Source organism: Cucurbita pepo, chromosome 4, assembly GCF_057944985.1.
Source record: "Cucurbita pepo subsp. pepo isolate OVF chromosome 4, ASM5794498v1, whole genome shotgun sequence".
In the NCBI taxonomy this organism is placed as follows: domain Eukaryota; kingdom Viridiplantae; phylum Streptophyta; class Magnoliopsida; order Cucurbitales; family Cucurbitaceae; genus Cucurbita; species Cucurbita pepo.
In genome coordinates, this window is record NC_141801.1 from 11,093,053 (window position 1) to 11,114,408 (window position 21,356).

Genomic DNA, 21,356 nt, shown 5'->3' on the forward strand with positions numbered 1-21,356 from the left:
CGAACACTGTATTCGATAGAGATGAACAGATTCTTTTCCAGAGAATTCAAGGAAAAATGGAAGGATTGTTAAAGCATTCAAAAGATCGAAATTTTATTACTACAACTCTCAACACAAATAAATGGGCCATGGCACTGATCAAATCCAAAAACTGTGCCATCATATTCAAACAAATCGATAGAAGTAAGCTAGCAAATATCTAGAACTTGAACTACTTCTATTTTTTTCATTCTTGGAAATCATCTTTGTCGTCGGCCGGAATTGGCATGTTCCTCCAGAAGACTGCAAGAGCACTGCCACCAAGCTGTTGAGATGGTAGCAAATGAGCATCATGAATGTTTGAACACAAGTTTCTTAACAAATGGATCAGAAAACAAAGATCAGAGAAGATAAACAGAGGGCAAGCTCTTACCGCCATACAAACGACGCTAACTGCCGATGGAACGGCGACGAGGGGGTTTGTGAAATGCTTTTGAGCAAGTAAAAACCCGAGCGCAGAGCTCTGCAAATAATGACATGTTGCAAATCAAAACCATAGAATAGCATTTCTAGAAAAACTCTCTGCAATTGTTACCTGCATCCCACATTCTATTGAAATCGTGCGGGAGGTGGATTCTCCAAATGATATTTTTGAAAGCCAATAACCCAGAGCAAATGCAGCACCATGGAGGACGGCTACTGGGAGCAATAGCTGCGCTCCTTGAGTTTTCAAAACTTCTGCTACTTGCCCGATCTTCAACATCACAAACATTGATGAAAGGACATTACTACAATGAAACAGTGTAAACTCAATCTCTTGCACTGCCTAATACTTTTGAAACTTACTGGGCTGGCACACAGGAGAGTTGTGAGGATAACTCCAATCAAAGGTGTCACTGTGATTATCTTTGCAGTGAATTTGGGGAAGAATTCATTAGCTAAAACTGCAGATAAGAGTAATGATGGTTCAGGATGATTAACTTATGTTGTTTCTTGAGGGGAATTTTTGTTATGAACTTACCTCCAATTACAGTTGGAACCAAGACTACCTGAAAAGTGCTGATAGCAAGACCCTGAAAGAATAACAATCAAAATAATGACAACCTTCGCCCAAGTCCACCGCTAGCAGATACTGTCTGTTTTAGCTCATTACGTATTGTTGTCAGCCTAATAGTTTTAAAACGCGTCTTTTAGGTTGAGTTTTCCACACCCTTATAAGAAATGTTTCATTCTCCTCTCCAACCGATGTGAGATCTCACAATCCACCCCCTTGGGAGCCAACATCCTCGTTGTCGCACTGCTCGGTGTCTGGCTCTGATACCATTTGTAACAACCCAAGCACCACTAGTAGATATTGTCTACATTGGCCCGTTACATATTTCCGTCAGCCTAACGGTTTTAAAACGCGTCTTTTAGGGAGAGGTTTCCACACTCTTATAAAGAATGTTTCGTTCTCCTCTCCAACCAATGTGTGATCTCATAGTTACTGTGTAATCATCAGTCTAATATGATCCAAACCCTCAACAAACGTATATTTGGAAAGGTTAGCTTATCTGAACTTACAGCAGCATCAACTGGGACTAGTTGGCCAGCAAGAAGCTTGGTAAGCAATGGCGTCATGACAATAGCACCAATAGTTGAACACCTGTATAAATTCCAGTTAGTAGGGACAACCATAGGCAGACAAAAATCAAACTGTTCTGCAAACTTTGGACAGGACAGGAGCATCTTATGATCCAAACTGGTCATACGTTGTCATAAGAACCGAAAGTGCGACATTTCCTTTAGATATATAAGTAGCAACATTCGATGCCTGTCCCCCAGGGCAGCACGAGACCAAAATAAGACCAGTTGCAAGAGGTGCAGACAGTTTGAGAGTCTGAAACACACATAAATTGGTTGTTATCTTTGCCTGTTCTATCATTTCAGCATGATATTGAGCTATAACATTTCATCATAGTTATTACCATGGAGATAGTAAAGCCAAGCATGGGTTTAATTAAGTACTGGGCAAGAAATCCTACACCAACCTGCAACAGGAAAATAGATGCTAAATAACACAACTACTTAAGTACATCCATTTGGTTAGTAGAAGGATGTCTCTTACAGTCCATGGATTTCTCAAACAACGCCTGAAATCCTCAAATGTCAATGTCAATCCCATCGAAAGCATAAGAAAACCCAATCCCAGGGTAAAAAGATCAGTCTCCAACCAAGTTACCTGCAAGGGGAGGCTGATGAGTACCAGTAGATTCACCAATCATCAATCAAGAAGAACCAAGAATGAGCAATTACTGCAGCAGGTTTGTAGATGCCGATAATGGTTCCAAGGATAACCTGTTCATAGGTGGCAAACTCAGGAACTAAAAGGCAAAGCTCCAGAACACAAATGCACTAAATCCAGATTCACAAAAACAGAACTAATAAGCATTACCCACAGAGGAAAAAGTGTGGTTAAAGTTTCAATAGTTCTTTCGTACAGACTCATTCCACTTGGAGAATTACCATCAGGGATATCTCCAGAGACATCATTTGCAGCTTTGCACAGAATTTGGAGCTTCCTGAGTTGATAGTTCAATATGTATTTATTATAAGGTACAGTCTCCAATCTAACTAAATCTATGAACGTAACCAATAAGCATCAGGAAGAACAAGTAAATCTAAATATAAGGGGGAATGAACTTTCATGAAAGGAATTCTAGACAATATGAAGCAATAGTCACATGTTTAACATCATACCTTGAGGTGATTGCAGAAGGAGAGCCAGAAAAAACGATCGGCTTAAGCAGCTTGCACTGAGCTACTAAACTTCTTGCATTGTGAGATGAACATGATTTTCCCCTTATATCTAAATCAAACAAACAAAGACAAAAAGAAGCCAAAATTTAAGCCGCGACTTCATGAAACTTGAAAATAGAAGCAAAAATCAGAGCGCCCAGATAGAGAGTGACCCTAAAGTAGAGAACTAAAACATACACAGATGGGCTGTAGGCTTCTTCGCGGAGAAATCGTAGGTTTGCCTGTAGAGAGCATCGAACTTGTGTGTTCTACAATCTGTGTAATCGAATTTGGAAAATGACGCCATTGTAGCTGCAGTTGAAATTGCAGAATGGTAGCTGAATCGAAGTAGAGTAGCGCTCAATAAGAAAATGAATTCTTGCCCAATATGGAAAGAAGATTGAAGATAACGTTTTCGATGTGAGAATCGATAAACCACAACTTTTTTTGTTGTTTTATAGTAAAATTATAAACTTATAGTTTCACAGTTATTATTTTTTGAACAAATAATGTGTTGCTATTAATGTAAACAAAATATGTGTTAGACGAGCACCACTCTCTACAATATATTGTCTACTCTCTATAATAGTACGATATTGTCCACTCTCTACAATAGTACGATATTGTCCACTCATAGTAACTGCTTATGTTTTTACTCTTGACTTCCTAAAATGCTTTATATCAATGGAGAGAGAGAATTCTTTGTTTATAAACATATAATCAAATTACTAAATTAACCCAAATGGAATTTTCATCCTCCAAAAAAAAAATATATGATCTTAAATATTTTTTAATTTGACAAAAATCTCATAAAAAAAAAAAGAAAAAAATCATGTTTATCTGAAATGGAGTAATGAAACGGCGAAAAAGGGAGTGGGGACCACTTTTACCTGAGTTTGCAAATCATGTGGGGCCCCTTCCTTAGCCCCACCGAAAAATGGATGTCAGAAGTCAGAAGTTTCTTCGTCAGAATTTACGATTTTTCAAGCATTAAATTAAACGATTCGTGGTTCTTCAAAGTTTTTGAGCGTCAATAGTTGGGCCACATTGGGCTTACGAGCAGGCCCAAAGTCCCATTTATGGGCCGACTTCCAATAACTTGTTTGGAAGTACTCGTGGGGGTGTGGGCCGTAGTGTTCCCTGTCGCTTTCAGACGACACTGACTCTGGGTTGACAATGTCCAAAATAGGTTTTGAATTTGCATGCTATCAATTTATAAACTTATGCCCTACTACATTAATTTAATATAATGTACAAATATTCTTATTTTAATATTTTTAGGTATTTCTTTTTTACTTAATACACATCTATTTATGTTTATTAATTAACCTATCATTATTTTGTAAGGTTAAATGGTAAATTATAAATTAATTAATTAATTTAAAAAAACCAAAAACAAAACAACTTAGCCGACCCTTAAAAGTAGGACGGCGGTAGGGTTGTTAAATAATTAAAATAATAACAACTTTTTATTTGAAGAATTAATAGTAAAAATAGAGTATTTAAGAGTTTGGAGACCCAGACCAAACTGCTCAGATTTAAATCTTGTTGCTACTATTTTATTTTTTAATTTATTATAATTAATTTCTCTCAATTATAGCAAAAAAATGTCTTTAATTCTTAATAATATTAATTAAATAAACAACCACATTAACACAGCCCATTGTGATGTAATATTATTTTAATTATTCATATGATTCAGATTTGTTGCATGACATTTTCATGTACCTATGATTGTATTTTTTTTAATTAAGTTCATTTCATGGGTCTATGTCTATTCTATTTAATGTATTTGTTTTCATACCATGACATTTAAAGTGACTATATATTTTAATTAATTAACTGCAATTAATATTTTTAATACCTCAAAGAGTGTCAATATCATATCAATTTTTAATTTAATATCCAACCGAATGATTTTATACTTGAAAACTATAGTTTTAAAAGGTCAATATTATAAATTTTAAAAGAATATAGTTATTTTTGAAAAAGAAATAATTTAGCCTCAATATTATTAAATATAATAAATTAAAGAAAATTTAAAAACTAATTAAAGGAGGGCATAATAATGGTAATATTGTTAAGATAAGGATTATGGTTTAACCACGACGATAATAATCATAATAATAAAAGATAATTATTATTCTGTCCTATATTTATGTAAGATAATCATTCTTGAAACAAAAATATGTTGAGAGTTGAATATTCAAACAGATTTGAAGCTTAATATATATATTTTTTTTAATTAATAATAAGATGATGTAATAAAAGGAAAAATTACTTCAGCCTGCAGCGCCTGCTTCTGGTTATCATCTACCTTTTCCACTTTTTGTTGGCTTTACAGCTCCGCTCCCTTCACCTTCCTCTTCCTCACTCTCACTCTCTATTTCACCCGATTTTTCGTCGTTTCCTTCTTTTTGTTAAATGGGTTATCGCCGGAATCCTGGTTTTGTCTCACCTCACCGTCGCGAACCGCCTCTCAAAACTAGTTTCGTATAGAAGACAAAACAGAGCAACCTCCCCATCCTTGTTTTTTCTTCTTCATCATCCTTCGTTTGTCTACTCTCTGACTGTTTTCTAATGGCTGCAGTTTTCCGTTCTAGAAGCCGCATCCCTGTTTTCTTCATTTTACTTCACCTTTTTCTTCTTCTTCATTCAGTTCAATCGGAGCCGTCCGCCGACAAGGAAGCACTTCTCGATTTCTTGAATCAAATCCCCCATGAGAATCGCCTTCAATGGAATGCGTCGGCCTCTGCTTGTACTTGGGTTGGAGTTAGCTGTGATGTCAATCAGTCGTTTGTTTTTGCTCTCCGGTTGCCGGGTGTTGGACTTGTCGGCCCCATTCCGGCGAATACTCTGGGCCGCTTGAATAGGCTTAGAGTTCTGAGTCTCCGGTCTAATAAAATCTATGGGGAGTTGCCGGCGGATTTTTCGAATTTGACATTTCTTCGGAGTCTTTATCTTCAGGATAACGAGCTTTCTGGTGAACTACCGGCGAGTGTGACTCAGTTGACTCGGTTGAATCGTCTGGATCTCTCGTCCAACAATTTCACTGGTTCGATTCCATTTTCGATCAATAACTTGACCCATTTGAGCGGGCTTTTTCTGGAGAATAATGGCTTTACGGGCTCTTTGCCGAGTATTCCAGCGAGTAATTTAACGAGCTTCAATGTCTCGAATAACCAGCTCAATGGATCCATTCCCGAAACCCTTTCGAAATTCTCTGCTGCCTCTTTCGCTGGGAATTTAGCGCTTTGCGGTGGTCCATTGCCGTCATGCAACCCGTTTTTTCCCTCCCCTGCTCCGTCGCCGACGTCCGCCGTGAAACCCCCAGAAATTCCCGTCGAGAGGAAGTCAAAAAAGCTCTCCATCGCTGCCATTGTCGGAATAGTCGTCGGCGCTGCTTTCGTTGCGTTTCTGTTGCTGCTTTTACTCATTTTTTGCCTCCGGAAGCGCCAGAGTCGGCAGCCGGCGAAGCCATCGAGTACGGTGGTTACTGCTCGATCTGCGCCAGCGGAGGCCGGCACATCGTCTTCCAAAGACGACATCACCGGCGGGTCGGTGGAAGCGGAGAAAAACAAATTAGTGTTCTTCGAAGGTGGGGTTTACAGTTTCGATTTGGAGGATTTATTGAGGGCTTCAGCGGAGGTTTTGGGAAAAGGAAGTGTCGGAACGTCGTACAAGGCGGTGCTGGAAGAAGGAACCACCGTCGTCGTCAAGAGATTGAAAGATGTCGTAATGACGAAGCAGGAATTCGAAACGCAAATAGAAGCTCTGGGAAATGTCAAACATGAAAATGTGGTTCCTCTCAGAGCTTTCTACTTTTCCAGAGACGAGAAATTACTTGTTTCCGATTACATGGCCGCCGGCAGCCTTTCCGCTTCACTTCACGGTATAATCTCTAATTTCCATTTCCAAGTTCTTTCTCTTATCATCAATGGGGCCAGAACTTTCCACCGAATTCTAAGTTTTTACATGAACAATCTTTGAACTCTGAATTAAATTCCATTTTCAAGTTATTTCTTCGTCATTTTTCTGGAAAGTTCCATTGTTCATAACTAACATTAAAGCATTTTCAAATCTCTCATTCTTTTAAGAAAAGGGATTCCCCCCCTCAATTTCATGTGGGCGAAAAGTAAAAGCGATGAATACCCATAAGAACAGAGGCAATTTCTCTTGGGGTTCCCTTATTATCTGATTTACTTTCGTTTCTTTTAAGAAAAGCCTTTTTTTTTTCTGGGTTCTGTCTCACTGGTGGCTATGGTACCTAGAAAAGTAAAAAGAAAAGGAAAAGAGGGTCTAAATTATTGGCCATTGTGGTGTCCTGAACTTCCGGTGATTCACAGGAAGCAGAGGATCCGGCCGTACGCCGCTTAACTGGGACAACCGGATGAAAATCGCGTTACACGCAGCGAGAGGACTGGCTCACCTACACGTGTCGGGAAAACTCGTCCACGGCAACGTCAAATCGTCGAACATCCTCCTCCACCCCAATTACGACGCCGCCGTTTCCGACTACGGCCTCAACCCTCTCTTCGGCGCTACTACGCCGCCGAACCGTATTGCCGGCTACCGCGCGCCGGAGGTTGTCGAAACTCGAAAGGTCACCTTCAAGTCCGATGTGTACAGTTTTGGCGTCTTGCTGTTGGAGCTTTTGACCGGAAAATCCCCAATTCAGGCGTCGTTGGGCGAAGAAGGAATTGATCTTCCCCGGTGGGTCCAATCAGTAGTCCGAGAGGAATGGACAGCGGAGGTTTTTGATGTGGAATTGATGAGGTACCACAATATCGAAGAGGAAATGGTTCAGTTGTTACAAATTGCGATGGCTTGTGTCGCCACAGTGCCGGACCAGCGGCCGTCAATGCAGGAAGTGGTTCGAATGATCGAGGACTTGAACCGTGTAGAGACCGATGACGGCTTACGACCATCATCCGATGACCCGTCAAAAGGATCGGAAGGGCACACGCCGCCGCAGGAGTCCAGAGCCACCCCTCCCGGAATCAGCGGAGAAGTGTAGAAATTGTTTCTGTCCTCTTGTGAAAGCCGTAGATTAGTGCACAGTTGGTAAATAAGCGGTTAGAGTGTGCGGCCGAAGGGTATCCGTCATCGTCGGCGGCGGTGATGAATTTCCGTTCTGGGATAGTTTGGGAATTTCGTGTTAGTTCATTTGAATATTTTTTTGGGCAGTATTTTTTTTTTTTTTTTTTTTTTTTTTACAGCTGGGAGGAGGATTTGAATTGTTTATTGGTTGAGTGGATTGGAAAGCTTCCATGGTCACATTCAAATTGGCCATATTATGATTTGATTCTCTCTTTTTTTTTTTTTTTTTTCTAAATTCTATTTCGTATCATTTTTATAGAATCATGGATTGTGAAATTTTTCTTTGTCCTTTAAGCCCTCGCATACCTTTTAATTGCACCAAATAATCTTAAATAATTAGGGGTATAATAATCTTGGGTCCCGAGCTTATATTACAGTGAATGTCCAAAGTTTAGCTTGTTTTGGATATATAGGATAAAACATAAGGAATATAAAATTTTTAAAAGGAAATAAAGTCAAAAGATCACAGGTGAAATAAGAAAAATAATTCAACCGCACTAGATTTGAAAATCTTTATACTCTAAGAATCATTGCCAAGTACAAAATTGAAGCATTCTTGTAATTCTTATCTCCATTTGGTGATGCAAAATTCAAATTGCTTTTCGTGAAATAGACGCCACACGTGTGCAAAGAAATATCTTGAAAGATGGAGCGTGCGTGGTGTACATTCAACCAATCAGAAGCAGACATGTGGGGTTGTTGTGTGGACGAATTGCAAGGCGAAGCAAAGGGTTAAGAATTGAGAGATGGCACCGAAAAGTGTGAGAGGGTTTAGGGTTCGAGAGAATTGTGGTCAGACGCCGATTTGACTTCATACTTTCACTATAAAATCGATACCTTTTCTACTTTACATACTATATATGTATGATGTTTTCACACCATGATCTCATAATTTCCAAAATACAAACATAATATACCAAGCAATAAATGGGAGTCGGTATGAAATTTTAAATTATATGAGCTAAAATGGAATCACTTAAAAAAAGAAAATACATACCCCAAATGATACTTTAACCTTTTAGGGTTCATTTAATTATTCCCAAACAGTATAAAGATTTGGGCCATGCGCCATACCCATTAGCAATAATTTCAATGAGTAGAGCCACCAAAGATAAGAGGAAAAAGGGAAGACCTAAGAATTATAAAAAGGCGATAATATTAGAAGCTAATGAAATAAAGGGGAAGAAGAGCAACCAACAACTAGTTGGTGAAGATTTGATTGCACCCTTTTTTTTAATGGAATCCATGCAAAGCCTTAATGATGTTTCTTAAAACACCCTTTTTTTCGGTATTCGACTTCGACTTTTCTCTTTTCAGCTAATTAATTCATGAACAAATCATTTGACTGAATTTGATACACTCCTCTTTACGAACAGTCACAGCCTTTTCAATATTTTACACCATATGATTTCCAATCCTAACAATTTGAATTGACACTGATTAAAAATTTACAGAAAATAGTTAAAAAGGCTATTCAACTTCCACCAGGTTTAAGAGAGTTTAGAGCATATCTTGACTCTTAATTGTGTTTAAACAAAGGTTATGCATACATTAATGACACTCACTTTAACTTTATGCAATCAAATCAATGCCCATGTGGATGTAGCAAAGATGAAAGAATCCCACAGAGTTACTACTTCGATGAAAGCAATGTGAATTAGAATGTATGAGAGAGAGAGAGAGAGAGAGAGAGAGAGACATACCGACGAGAGTAAGGAACGTCTTTCTCTAAAGTAGCACGGTCTCCCAGTCTCTGCTGTCGAACAAAATAAGGTGTGGATAATAATAGCTCGTTGATGCCCACTGAACAATATGTGAAAAGGCGTTGTTTCTTCATCATTTCACTTTCCTTGGATAGCACGAATCACCAAGACAAAAGGGTAAGATTTTATTTGGTTGTTACTCGTTACAGCATAGGATGCTTCACTAAAAGACTAGGATGAGTGCATGCCTTCAATTGGAAGTTAAAAATTCAAATAAAACTATAAAGACTACAACAAAGCTAAGGAGCATCTGTGTGTTTATGTTGATGATAAAGATTTGTAAATCTCTGTGTACAGAAAAGGAGGAGGGAGAGAGAGGGATAAAGAAAAATCAATTTGGTAATATTGTATAGGTGGTCCGGCACTAAATGATTAGATTACTGATATCAAAACTTGGCTGTTCTTAAAACCTGAGTGTAGTAACCTGACCTGGAATAGTTGAACAAGGAACATGAAAATGAGAACGAGAAAACAGATGTTTACAGGTACTAACCTGACATCAGCAACAATACTGATGTTTTGTGCTGAGATCTTTTCATAGTGCCAGTTCCTGTAATCTGCCGGTGTGATGACAATTCGGGAACTGAAATTTGGTTGCATGTCTCCAATTCTCAAAAACCATACAACCAAGTCCGGTAGGGTGTAATATCTTGGCTGCTTTGTAAGAAGAGAAAAACATCCAATATACAGTGCATGGTGAATGAAAGTTAGCAATCTTCATTAACTAAACAAAAAAAAACATGCAAGCATTTTAGGCCAGAGTTAACTGTTCTATTTGAAGAATTTGATGTGCAATACTTGACGAGAATATTCCCACACCATATAGAAGTTGCGCAGAAAATAAGTTAAGAACATTCCAACTCATATGATTGGGAACATTCCAACTCATATGGTTGGGTATATTCATAGTAGAGAGCAAGCAAAGTTGGTGTGCTTCTAGTAGACAGGCCAATTGGTAATGGTAACTGAATGATATACAGTGAGAGAATCAAATCATTCACGGACTTTACTAAAGACCAAAAACCTGAGTTTGACGTGAAAGCAACTCGTACAGCTTGCATACACAATCCTGCACAACTTGGCACCACTGGTTCTCAGCAATGCAATTCAATATAGAAAATGATAAATGGATTTCTCGAGCACTGCATCATGATGTTTATAAATTCCATAGTTGCTAATCAGCTCAAATTTAGTCCAAGATGAACTCAGATGTGCAATTGGTTAATCTACTTGTTCCTAGATTCTTGTCATAGCTAAAAACAAACCCGAAGGTCTCAAATCTCTCATAACAGGCGCTTGTGCAGTGCAATACTCTGATCGTAATAGTAGATTCCTCAACTAGGTAGCATTTCGAGCCGTCCAAAAGGAATAACATTCCAAAACCCAGAGTATTCTTTTTTAAGCCAGGGTAAATTATATTTTGCAGCTGTCTTCAAGTCTGTGTGACCTCAACATAGTCGGAGAAGGCCACTAATCATTTAAGAAATCACTATTTCCTCTGTGCTAATTAAAAAGCACATGCATCAACCTGTACAGATATGACATCCTCATTCTCAAGAATGGAAATGTAAGACACCAGCTTAACTAATCACAGGTATACATCTAGTGACTTGCATTTCTATTCCAAGGAGGGCCAACATCTTGTAAATTTCCTTTGTCTTGGAGTGTGACTTATCACCAGCGAAAAATACATGTGTTTTGTTTCCAATCTGAATCAAGCTATGCCCAGGAGTCTTCCTTAGACCCCTTTCTTTCATCAGATCTCTCACCTTTGATGCTTCGTCCCACATTCCAGTAGCAGCATATGCATTTGACAGTGCCACATAATTTCCTGAATTATCTGGCTCCAATTTCAACAAGCGTTCGAACAAGCGTTCATTGAGTTCAACGTCAGGATGCTCTCTCCATGCAGCAAGTAAAGATCCAAATATAAATGCATCAGGCTCAAAAGGCATCGCTAGAATAAGTCTTAAGGCTTCGTCCAAGTTATGACACCTAGACAGAATACTAACAAGACACCCATAATGCTCTGCTTGTGCTACTATTTTGTGATTAGAAACCATATCAATGAAAAGCTCTAAACCTTCTGTCACAAGTCCAGCATGACTGCAAGCAGAAAGAATACTAGTAAAGGTTATTTCATCAGGTTTTATACATTCCTCTTTTAGACGTCTAAAGAGTGAAAGAGCTTCCACTGCTTGACCATGTAGTGCATAGCCAGAGATCATTGCATTATAGATGGGCAACTCCTTTTTCAATATCATATCAAAAATCCTCTTCGCTTGATTTATACTACCACATTTGGCATACATGTTCACCAAGGAGCATAAGACCGGTGTTGATAGTGAAAGTTCACGTCTTGTGATGTAACCATGAATTGCTCTTCCATGTCGCAGAGACGCCATAGTTGTGCAAGCTGAAAGTAGCGGGCTAATACTCAAACTGTTGGGTTTGATGCCAGCTTCTTGCATTGATTGGAATGTAAGGAATGCTTCATCACCAAGACCATTCTGAGAGAGTCCAGATATGAGAGTGGTCCAAGTAACTAAATTAGGACAGACACCAAGAGACTGCATCTCCAAGAACATGTCTTTAGCCTTACTAACTTCACCTTTATTCAAGAGACCCAAAATCACAGAGTTCCAGGATATCAAATTTGGTGGCAGACCTTCTAACTGCATCTGATAAAACAATTTTAATGTTTCACCACTCCAACCCTGCTCTGCATAGGCAGCCAACAGAGTATTCCACATTATAAGATCTCTCTTTATAGTTAATTCAAAAACTCGTCTTGCACATTCCAATTTCCCACATTTGGCATACGTATCTACTATGCTACTTGCAACAGCAACATCAGATTCAAGGTTGTTTCTAACACAAAAAGAATGTCCTTCCTTCCCTAGTTTCAAATTTCTCGAGTCAGCAGCAGCAGCCATTATTGAAGCAAGAGTCACAGAATCAAACCTCAAATTTTCCGATTGCATTACGCGACATAAACCAAGTGCCCGATCAACCAACCCATTATGCACATAACCAGAGACCAGCAAATTCCATGTCACTACATCTTTCTCCAACATTTCACTGAAAACCAGTTCAGCGTCCTCAACCAAACCAATCTTGGAATAAAAATTTATAAGCGAACTACCCAATATGTTGGTTAGTTCCAGTCCAGATAACACTGCTAGGGCGTGACCTTGTTTACCCTCATTGATCAGACTTAAATTAGCTGAAGCTGAAAGAAAAGTTGAAAGAGTCACTTGAGTAGGTTCAACACCTTCCACCCTCATGTCATAAAACGTTTCAATTGCTTCCTCATACAATCCATTATGGGTAAAATTAACAATCATCGAATTCCAAGCTACTATATTCTTCTCAGGAATTTTATCAAACACCTTCTTTGCATCTCCACATACCCCACATTTACCGTACATATCCAGAAGACTACTAGCAACAAAGATACACCCACCTAGACCCATCTTGACTGCGTAGCCATGGATTGCTTTGCCAAACCCAATCCACTGCAGAGAGCCAGAAGCCTTCAAAGCAATTGGAATAACAAAATTGTCCAGGAATAGCCCATTTTCGTGCATCTCACAAAAACACAATAAAGCTTCTTCGTTAAAGCCGATTCTACATTTTAATCCCATAATAGCAGCCCAAGAAAACTCGTTCTGTACCCGCAGCTTGCGAAACAAACGGTTGGCGATCTCTGACTCGTCGCATTTTGAATAGAAAATCACCAATTTGGTTTCGATGTACTCATTCTTTGCAATGAACTCACCATTCTTGAGAATTCGACCGTGGATTTGCTGACCCAACGAAAGAGCTCTCTCGTAAACGCAGCCCTGAAGAAGTTCTCCATATACGTCAGGTCCAACTGTGATACCCTGCAATTCCAAATTAGAAACTAGGTCCACAGCTGCTCGAAGGTCGCCTTCTTTGCATAGAGAAGATATCCGGTTGAGGTAAGATTTATACGAGATTTGAAAGTTCCCAGCACTCGCATTCAACTTCGCAGCATGGGTGGGCGTGTTCTGGAGTTTTCTGGTACTGTAGAGAGAAGCAAGCGGATAAGTGGGAGTGACAAAAGGAAGAGCAGCCATACATGGAGCAGATGAAAAGGAAGACTGAGCAAAGCAGCAAAAACTAACAGCTTCTGATTGGGTAGAGCACACTATCGCCAAGCCTCGTCTAAATCATTTCAATAAACATAACAAAAGTTCGTAACCTACAAGTATCTCTTATGCACAATGACTATTTTTAACTCATATTTCAATTAGATTTTAATTAAAAATAACAAATTGAGCAGCAATAATATATGTTATACAATTGAACAAAATAGAACTTCTGACTTGGCTTTGAACAATGACGCTCGAGAGGCCCAATCGAAACCGTCCATTGGGCTTTTCCCATGTAAAAGGTCTACCGAAATCATGTGTAGTTTTATAGGCTACTTGCTTCGCTTAATCCTTGGATTCTGCCGATGTGGGACAAGTGCTGGAATCACTTTACAGAGCCGAATCAAGTTCTCCATGGATCCATTTTTATTAATTTGTAAATAAACAAATAAAAATGTACAGAGATAAAATGTTCCTTTCTGGAATCAAATCACTGTAACCTGTCGCTTCCCTTCAACATTCAAACCTTTTTTGTTTTTGTTTTTTTATAATAAATCCAACTTTATCACTGTCACGTCTTAAAACTATTTTCAACAACACTTGAGAACAATTTAAGATTATCTTCAACAGTTCATTAGTGTTTACTTGAACAATATTTATTCCTTTCCTTTTTTAATGTTTATTTGAAACCTTAAAACTAATACCCCTCAAAATTAACTTGAATTATATTCAAAATAACGCTATAAAATGCTCAAAATAATAATTCATGCATGAGATTTTTCATAAATTAAAAGCATGGAGACTAAATTATTTTAAATTTAAAACAACACAAATAATAATTATAATAATATAGTAAATAAAATTAAAAAATGTATAGCTTTTTAAAAAAGAAAAAAAAAAAAAACATGTGTGGTTTGTAGATTCTGTTTGAAGAGTGTCGTTGAAAATTCCAAACTTCATTAACACTCAACCTGTGACTCATATTCTCTGATTCTCCCACTCTTCTCCACCTTCTTCTTCAAGCTTTTTATTTTTATTTCTCATCGCACATCATGTGCCTCTTTCACTTTCTTTTATATATATATATTAGAAACTATGAGCTAAATATGGATATGATATTTTCGTTGCTTTATTGTTTATTTTTTCAACAAATTTCATAATAATGAGAGTAATGTTTATTACTTATAAACGTATGATTTCTTCGTGTTAATTTATGAACGTGGGCTATTTATAATCTAACTAAGGTGTATAACGTAATGGTTATATTTGCATCCATGTCTTGGGTTTTGCTCAAACTTGTAGGTTCCTTCTTTTTATGGAAACAAAGTTGCACAATTTTTATATCACACAAACTCCCACTTTGTGCATTAAATTATTTGTACAATCCTTGGAATTTCTTTTGGGGTAGGGCCATGGCCACCAAACACGACTTTTAAAAAATAAAAAAAAAAAAGATTATGAAATAAAGTCAAAAAAGTACTGTGTACTAAATTAAGAAGGGAATAAAAATGTTAGAGAGCATCTGGAATATTTAGTTGTTATCGCGGGTGTACCTATCTCACCCAAAAAAAAAAAAAAAAAAAAAAACTTAATAAGAGAATTTGGAGACAAAATTAATCTTTCCAAAAAGAAGAGGGAATATTCCTGGGTGTGGGCGCCAGACAAAAAGGATATTCAAACCGAATATTGCGACACGTGTCACGAGGAGAATCTCTTTATTTTTAATTTTATTCCTTTTTCTTTCTCCAATACAGTACTCCCCCATAAAGTCCTTGCTTGGAAGGAGCTTCTACCACAAGCTTCCTCATCCGCCTATCAACTCAAATAAATTATAAACTTTAGAAATTTCTTTTAACATATTCATTTTTTTTTTAACAAATATATACACGTAATTGAAAAATGTAAAGATTCAATTGAACACCCATTTTTACGTTGAAAAAAAGATTAAATGAGGTTAAGAATGAGAAATAGAATTGAATGTGTGTTTTCATTCATGTTTATAAGTTTTAAATAAGATACAAGTTAGCCTACCTAAAAATAAAGAAAATATAAATTAATTAAATATTATATTAAATAAAATATTTAAATAATATATTATTAAAATATTATATAAATAAATATGGGAAGAATAAAAAAATGAAAAAGTGAATTCTGGTTTGTTCCACCCAGATCCAAACAGCCATGCAAATATGGTTCAGAAACCCAGAAAGATAAAAGGTTGGTCTAAATTTTAGTGAGAATCTTATTACCTTCATTAAAGTGGGATAGCAGACCAAGATTCCCCTCCTTTAATTAATTCCAGTTATTTTTATTTTTATTTATTCATAAATTAATCACATAATTTTACATAAAAGCAAGAAAGCAAAAAAAAAAAAAAAAAAGAAGAAGAATCGTCTTTTTTTTTTTATTTTTTTTTTTATGAAATAAAAAAAAAAAAAATTAATGTGGGTTTAGAAAACCCAGAGTGAGTCAGGGTCCCAGATTGGATTGTAATGCTAAAATTGGGTGGGTGACGTTGGCTTTTGTTGTTTACAGGAAATGAGCTACGTACCATTACTCCTCTTTATCCTCTTCCTTTTTCTTAAAAAAAAGCCCTGCTTTAATTTATTCCCTTCCAGAATCCACCCATTATAACACAAAACCCCATTTTCTCTCATTCATTCATCCCTTCATTCCTTCAAACGCCAAATTGGTATCATCGGAGGAGTTGAGTTAATTAGTTTATGGCGTCTACTCAGCTCAGCTTGGAATGTCAAGTTCAAAGCTATTCCATGCTGCTTCAATATTCTTTTGGAGACCAACACCAAGTGCCGCCTAATTCTCATGACTTCTATTATAAGCTTCAGGAATTCGTTTCTCGCCTTGAACAAGAGCGCCTTAAAATCGATGTCTTCAAACGGGAGCTTCCCCTATGTATGCAGCTTTTGACCAACGGTACTATCTATATCCAAATCCACTTTCTTTGTATTTGTAGTTTGCTAAATTTGGTATGTTTGTAGCTGTGGAGACGTCCAGGAGACAGCTGCAGGCCTGCAAGGCAATAGAGGCGCCGCCATCCAAGCCGGTTTTGGAACAATTCATGCCGCTCAAAAACTCCACAACGCCGGATGGTGAAAAGCCGCCCACAATATTGTCGGATAAGGCAAATTGGATGACGTCACTTCAGCTTTGGAGTCAAGCAAATAAGGAATATACTGATCCACCTCATTCCCATAATAATAATAATAATAATAATAATAATTCAGACACTCGTAAACAGAGAGTTAGTAATGGAGATTTTGTTCCGTTCGATAAAGATCGAAACTTGGAGCCGGGTTTGGGTGTTGGCGGAGGCGGCGTGAATGGGGTGGCGGCGGAAATGGAGTTACTGGAGAAAGGTGAGAAGAAGGAGAAGAAGAATCATTGTGGTGATACTAATAATAACGTTGATGGTGGGATAGTAACGGCCACGGAGGACAGGGCTGAACGTGGAACAGGGGAGGTGGGATTGGCTCCCACCACGAGTTCAACTACGACTCAGACACACCGGAAGGCAAGACGATGCTGGTCGCCGGACTTGCACCGAAGATTTGTCAATGCTCTTCAGATGCTTGGTGGCTCTCAAGGTATGACATGAATTTATAACTGGAAAATATTGATCAAGTCAAAGTTATTACAACTTATGTTCAAAATGGACAATATCATAAGAATCGTGATTACTACCCTTATAATTTTTATTAAATTTAAAACAGTTGCGACACCAAAGCAGATCAGAGAGTTGATGAAAGTAGACGGTTTGACGAACGATGAAGTAAAAAGCCATCTCCAGGTCAGCTTTTATCCCTGCAATTTATATTACCCATCTTTAATTTGCGTTAATTTTGTCGTATACTGTCAGAAATACCGGCTCCACACAGTGAGACGCCCCAGTTTGGCCCCACAAGCATCTGGGTCGCCAGCGGCTCAGCTCGTAGTACTCGGTCTAGGCGGGCTATGGGTCCCACCAGAGTATGCGAGGTCACCCACCCTGTACGGCCCACCCGCCACGTCACATCCGCCTTCCCACTTCTACACCCCGGCTTCAGTGCCGCAAGAATATTATACAAGAACGATAGCGCCGCCGCATCTGCAGCAACATCATCATCAAGTGCATTTATACAAGGGGGAGCCCACGAAGGCGGCCCAAATCTCGCCGGCTTCGGAGGTGAGGGACACGGCGGAGCGGTCGGAGAGCTTGGAGGAGGAGAAATCGGAGGGCGGTCAAAATGGCGAGGACAGAAGAATTAAAGGGAGAGGATCGTGGGGGCGGAGATTGGAGGGCGAACAAAGTAATAGAAGTGAAGTCAGTCTGAAATTCTGAAGAGTTAAATAATATAATAATAGCGTAATTTGCGTATAATTATTATTATTATTATATTTTTTTTAACGGATGTTTAGTTAGCCGATGCCTCCTTGAATTAAGGAGAAATAAAGCAAAAATGTTTGGTGGATATGTAATTAATTATTATTTTAGCATTTTATAATGTTTCCGTCTCAACTGGAGCTCCTTTAAGCGATCATTTCTAGAACTTAATATGATTTAATATGAACAAATCAAATAATAATACATAAACCTAGTACCCATCTCATGTTTCCAACTACTTATTTGAGTAATGTGTCTGTATTTTGGATCTAGGATGAAGCCCATATTTATATAGAGGGCCCATTACCATAAAAAAGTGGGCCAACATTGGGCCCCAGCCCATATAAAACCTAATTAGACCCCTGTAACAACTTTATCCTGTTAAGAAGGGCTCTACCATCGTCTCCATAGTCAAACTACTAATGAACTTTTTTTTGAAAAGCAAAAAGAAAAAATAATAATAATAATAATAAGTGAATGAATGATGAGGGAATTGATTTGTTTCCATTTCATGCCAAAAAGAAAAAGAAAAAGTTTGGTGATTGGTATAACATCAAACAACCATTGTCATATCATTAAGAACAGTTGTATATTTATTAATTTTATTTTTGTCTTTTAAATCATTTTCATAAAGGAAATGTGATATGTATTTAATTTGATTATAAATGTAATATCTAAATTATTTTAAATAAGATATAAGATTTAAAAGAGTTTAAGGGACCAAATTGTAATTTTGGAAAACTAAAAGGATCAAAACAAAATTAAGCTTGAAGCTTTGAAAGTAAATATACAAGAATTGCATTTCTTTAAATTTAGTAAGTCTGAGGGTTGCGCCGCCTCCACCGCCGCCAAGCGCTTGGCAGCCGCCACATTGTCTTGATCCAACTCCCTCTTCTCACTCTGTAAATTGGAATTTCCTTCACAACCCACCATCCAAATCCGATGGACAAACCTGAAACCTTGTGGAAAAGAACTAAACTTAGGCCTAGATCATATACACTCCTAGCTTCACAGAGCACCATTAGTACACATCCGGCCGCCACCAAGACTGCAGAACGGCATTAGGATATTACAAGAATGTCCCCCCGATGTTCTTTATTTCAGTTTGTTTAACAAAATTCCGCAGCACACATGATTAAGCTTGGGGTTGAGTTCCTTGGCAGAATTCATTGCTACCCTTTTGTCAAAAAAAAAAGAAATGAATTAGTGTAAAGAAAGACAGAATTTTGATTAGATTAATAAAAAGGTGGGGTGTAGCAGTTAGCGCACGCTAGCTTTCTCTTTTGGAGCTAATAAACAGAACCCTTTTCTCGTTTGTTTAAACTAATAGGAAGAAGCTTTTTCCTTTCTTAAAGGCAGTGCCCATATGCTCATTCGCCAACAGGCCTCTGCTTCTGCTTCCTCAACACAAAGCCCTCCAAGGTTTTTCTATATTCCTTCTTTCCCCTTTCCCTTTCCCTTTCTTTATTCCCTTTTATTATTCTTAATTAATACGGTGCCGTTCCCCATACATTATAACTCCACTCCCCACGTTCTCTTTCTATTCCTCCACCTTCAGTTCCCCTTTTTCCTTAACCCCATTTCTTTTAACTTCTTAAGCTAACGTATTAACTTAAACGAGCTCTTGTTGTTTCCTTATTCACTGTATTATCTATTGAAACAATCCTGTTAGTTTTGCACTGTTGATGCATGTAAGAACTGCAAAATATGTGAATTTTGTATTCAAGAAGATGTCATTGAAGTGTGTGAAATCTTCGGGCATGTTGAGGTGCTTCTGTGTTTGATTTACTTTTTGCCCTATTTTTAACTGATATTTCAAGGAATAAACTAATGGGGTGTAATGAATGGGAAGCAAAGAAGAGAAAGTAATAAAAAAGGGATGAAGAAAAGGAAAGTAGGAGATGGGGTTTAGAGTTAGTGCAATAAATAGGTGAAAGTTTGGAGCTTTAGCAGAGTAGGCGTCTGGTTTGGTGCAAACTGAACTGGAAAACTGGTGTTAGTTTGTTTCTCCACCACTGGAATTGCCATTATTCTCGTTTCCTTGCTTTTGGCAGCGTTTCAACAGTTGGGTTTCTCAGAAAAATCAAATCAAATCAAAGGTTGGGCATTAATACCAACACATCCTGCAAAATCTTTTATAAAGAAGATAAGAAAAAGAAGAGAAAAAGTTGTTGTCTCTTTTAGTCTTCAGTTTTTGCTTTGGTTTTCCCTCTGCAACCTCCAACCAAAAACCATCTTCTTCTTCTTCCTCTTCTTTTTTTTTTTTTTTTTTTTTTTTTTTTCTCTCTGCAGTCAAACACAGAAAGCATGGTTTCAGTTTGGTTTGATTATCTTTATAATTAGTCGTTTTTAGGTGTAATTAATACATATGAGGATGCAGGTGGAGAAAGGAGTGTGAGTCTATGGCTGACCAAATGGCGTAGTCCTCAAGGTTCGTTCTAAACTCTCTTATGCCTTAAATCTTATAGGAAAGCAATTGGTATTAAGTTAGGAGTAATTGATTTTGGGTATGAATATCTATGAATATGGGAGATTATGGCATGGGAATTGAGTTGTGAGGTATGAGCTTTTGGTCTGAAGCAGATGTTGTGTCATATGAACTTTTATCCACCACACGTGATGGGTGATGAGAGAGAGAGAGAGAGAGAGAGAGAGAGAGAGAGTTGGTGAAGTGAAGGCAGTGAGTGAGGAGAATTTGTACACAATTTGGGCATACTATGTCTTTTCAAAATCCTTCACTTTTGGCTGTGTGTTTTTTTGTTTTTGTTTTGTTTTTTTCACTTTAGTTTATGCTTTTTGACATAGAGATGTCAATAACATTCTCTGTAATGTCTCTCATCTCTGTACCCTCCACTACTTCCTTCTTCTCCTCATCACTTTTTTCAAAACATTTTGCATTTTTGCATTTTGGGGTTTTTATTGTGAATATTATCTGTATGGGCATTGACTTTCTTTTGTGCCACTCATAACACCCCTCTCTAACTAATTATTTCTTCTTGTTTTTTTCTTTTGAAATAGAAAAGAAAATTAGAAGATTGTATCTTCTTTAACTTTAATTTTGGTTTGATCAACTTCTATTAACTTCTTTCGGATTGGATCGAAGAATTGGTGTACTTAAAAAAAACTATATTCTACTGAAATTACTCAATTAATTTTTGTACTGAATTTGAACCATTAACTTGTTAGATGTTGAACTATAACTATGGTGACAAAACACTTAATTAGATGAAGAACACA

General features: G+C 37.6%; 4 protein-coding genes across 5 annotated transcripts; 2 read left to right on the top strand and 2 right to left on the bottom strand.

Annotated features, from left to right (window-relative positions):
* Positions 1 to 45: 45 nt before the first annotated feature.
* On the bottom strand, positions 46 to 3,186 carry LOC111793519 (sodium/pyruvate cotransporter BASS2, chloroplastic). Its single transcript, XM_023675438.2, has 13 exons — positions 2,956 to 3,186; positions 2,719 to 2,827; positions 2,414 to 2,540; positions 2,275 to 2,316; positions 2,087 to 2,200; positions 1,947 to 2,009; positions 1,731 to 1,858; positions 1,543 to 1,624; positions 1,001 to 1,052; positions 826 to 923; positions 575 to 733; positions 413 to 502; positions 46 to 304 (listed from the first exon to the last, which is right to left on the bottom strand). Exons 1-13 carry the CDS (start codon positions 3,062 to 3,064, stop codon positions 227 to 229), a joined length of 1,251 nt encoding a protein of 416 aa, XP_023531206.2. The 5' UTR covers positions 3,065 to 3,186; the 3' UTR covers positions 46 to 226.
* A 1,972-nt stretch (positions 3,187 to 5,158) lies between these two features.
* LOC111793516 (putative inactive receptor kinase At2g26730) lies at positions 5,159 to 8,077 on the top strand. Its single transcript, XM_023675429.2, has 2 exons — positions 5,159 to 6,649; positions 7,104 to 8,077. Exons 1-2 carry the CDS (start codon positions 5,338 to 5,340, stop codon positions 7,772 to 7,774), a joined length of 1,983 nt encoding a protein of 660 aa, XP_023531197.2. The 5' UTR covers positions 5,159 to 5,337; the 3' UTR covers positions 7,775 to 8,077.
* A 2,366-nt stretch (positions 8,078 to 10,443) lies between these two features.
* Positions 10,444 to 14,022, bottom strand: CRR21 (Tetratricopeptide repeat (TPR)-like superfamily protein). Its single transcript, XM_023675428.2, has one exon. It carries the CDS (start codon positions 13,721 to 13,723, stop codon positions 11,201 to 11,203), a length of 2,523 nt encoding a protein of 840 aa, XP_023531196.2. The 5' UTR covers positions 13,724 to 14,022; the 3' UTR covers positions 10,444 to 11,200.
* A 2,207-nt stretch (positions 14,023 to 16,229) lies between these two features.
* Positions 16,230 to 18,240, top strand: LOC111793558 (myb family transcription factor EFM). Of its 2 annotated transcripts, XM_087123073.1 has the most exons (4): positions 16,232 to 16,672; positions 16,738 to 17,343; positions 17,470 to 17,546; positions 17,616 to 18,240. In XM_087123073.1, the coding sequence occupies exons 1-4, from the start codon at positions 16,462 to 16,464 to the stop codon at positions 18,075 to 18,077; spliced, it is 1,356 nt and encodes a 451-aa protein (XP_086979199.1). In that variant the 5' UTR covers positions 16,232 to 16,461; the 3' UTR covers positions 18,078 to 18,240. The 2 variants fall into 2 exon arrangements, with proteins under 2 accessions (XP_086979198.1, XP_086979199.1); XM_087123072.1 differs by having other exon boundaries at positions 16,230 to 16,672; positions 17,470 to 18,240.
* The last annotated feature ends 3,116 nt before the right edge of the window (positions 18,241 to 21,356 follow it).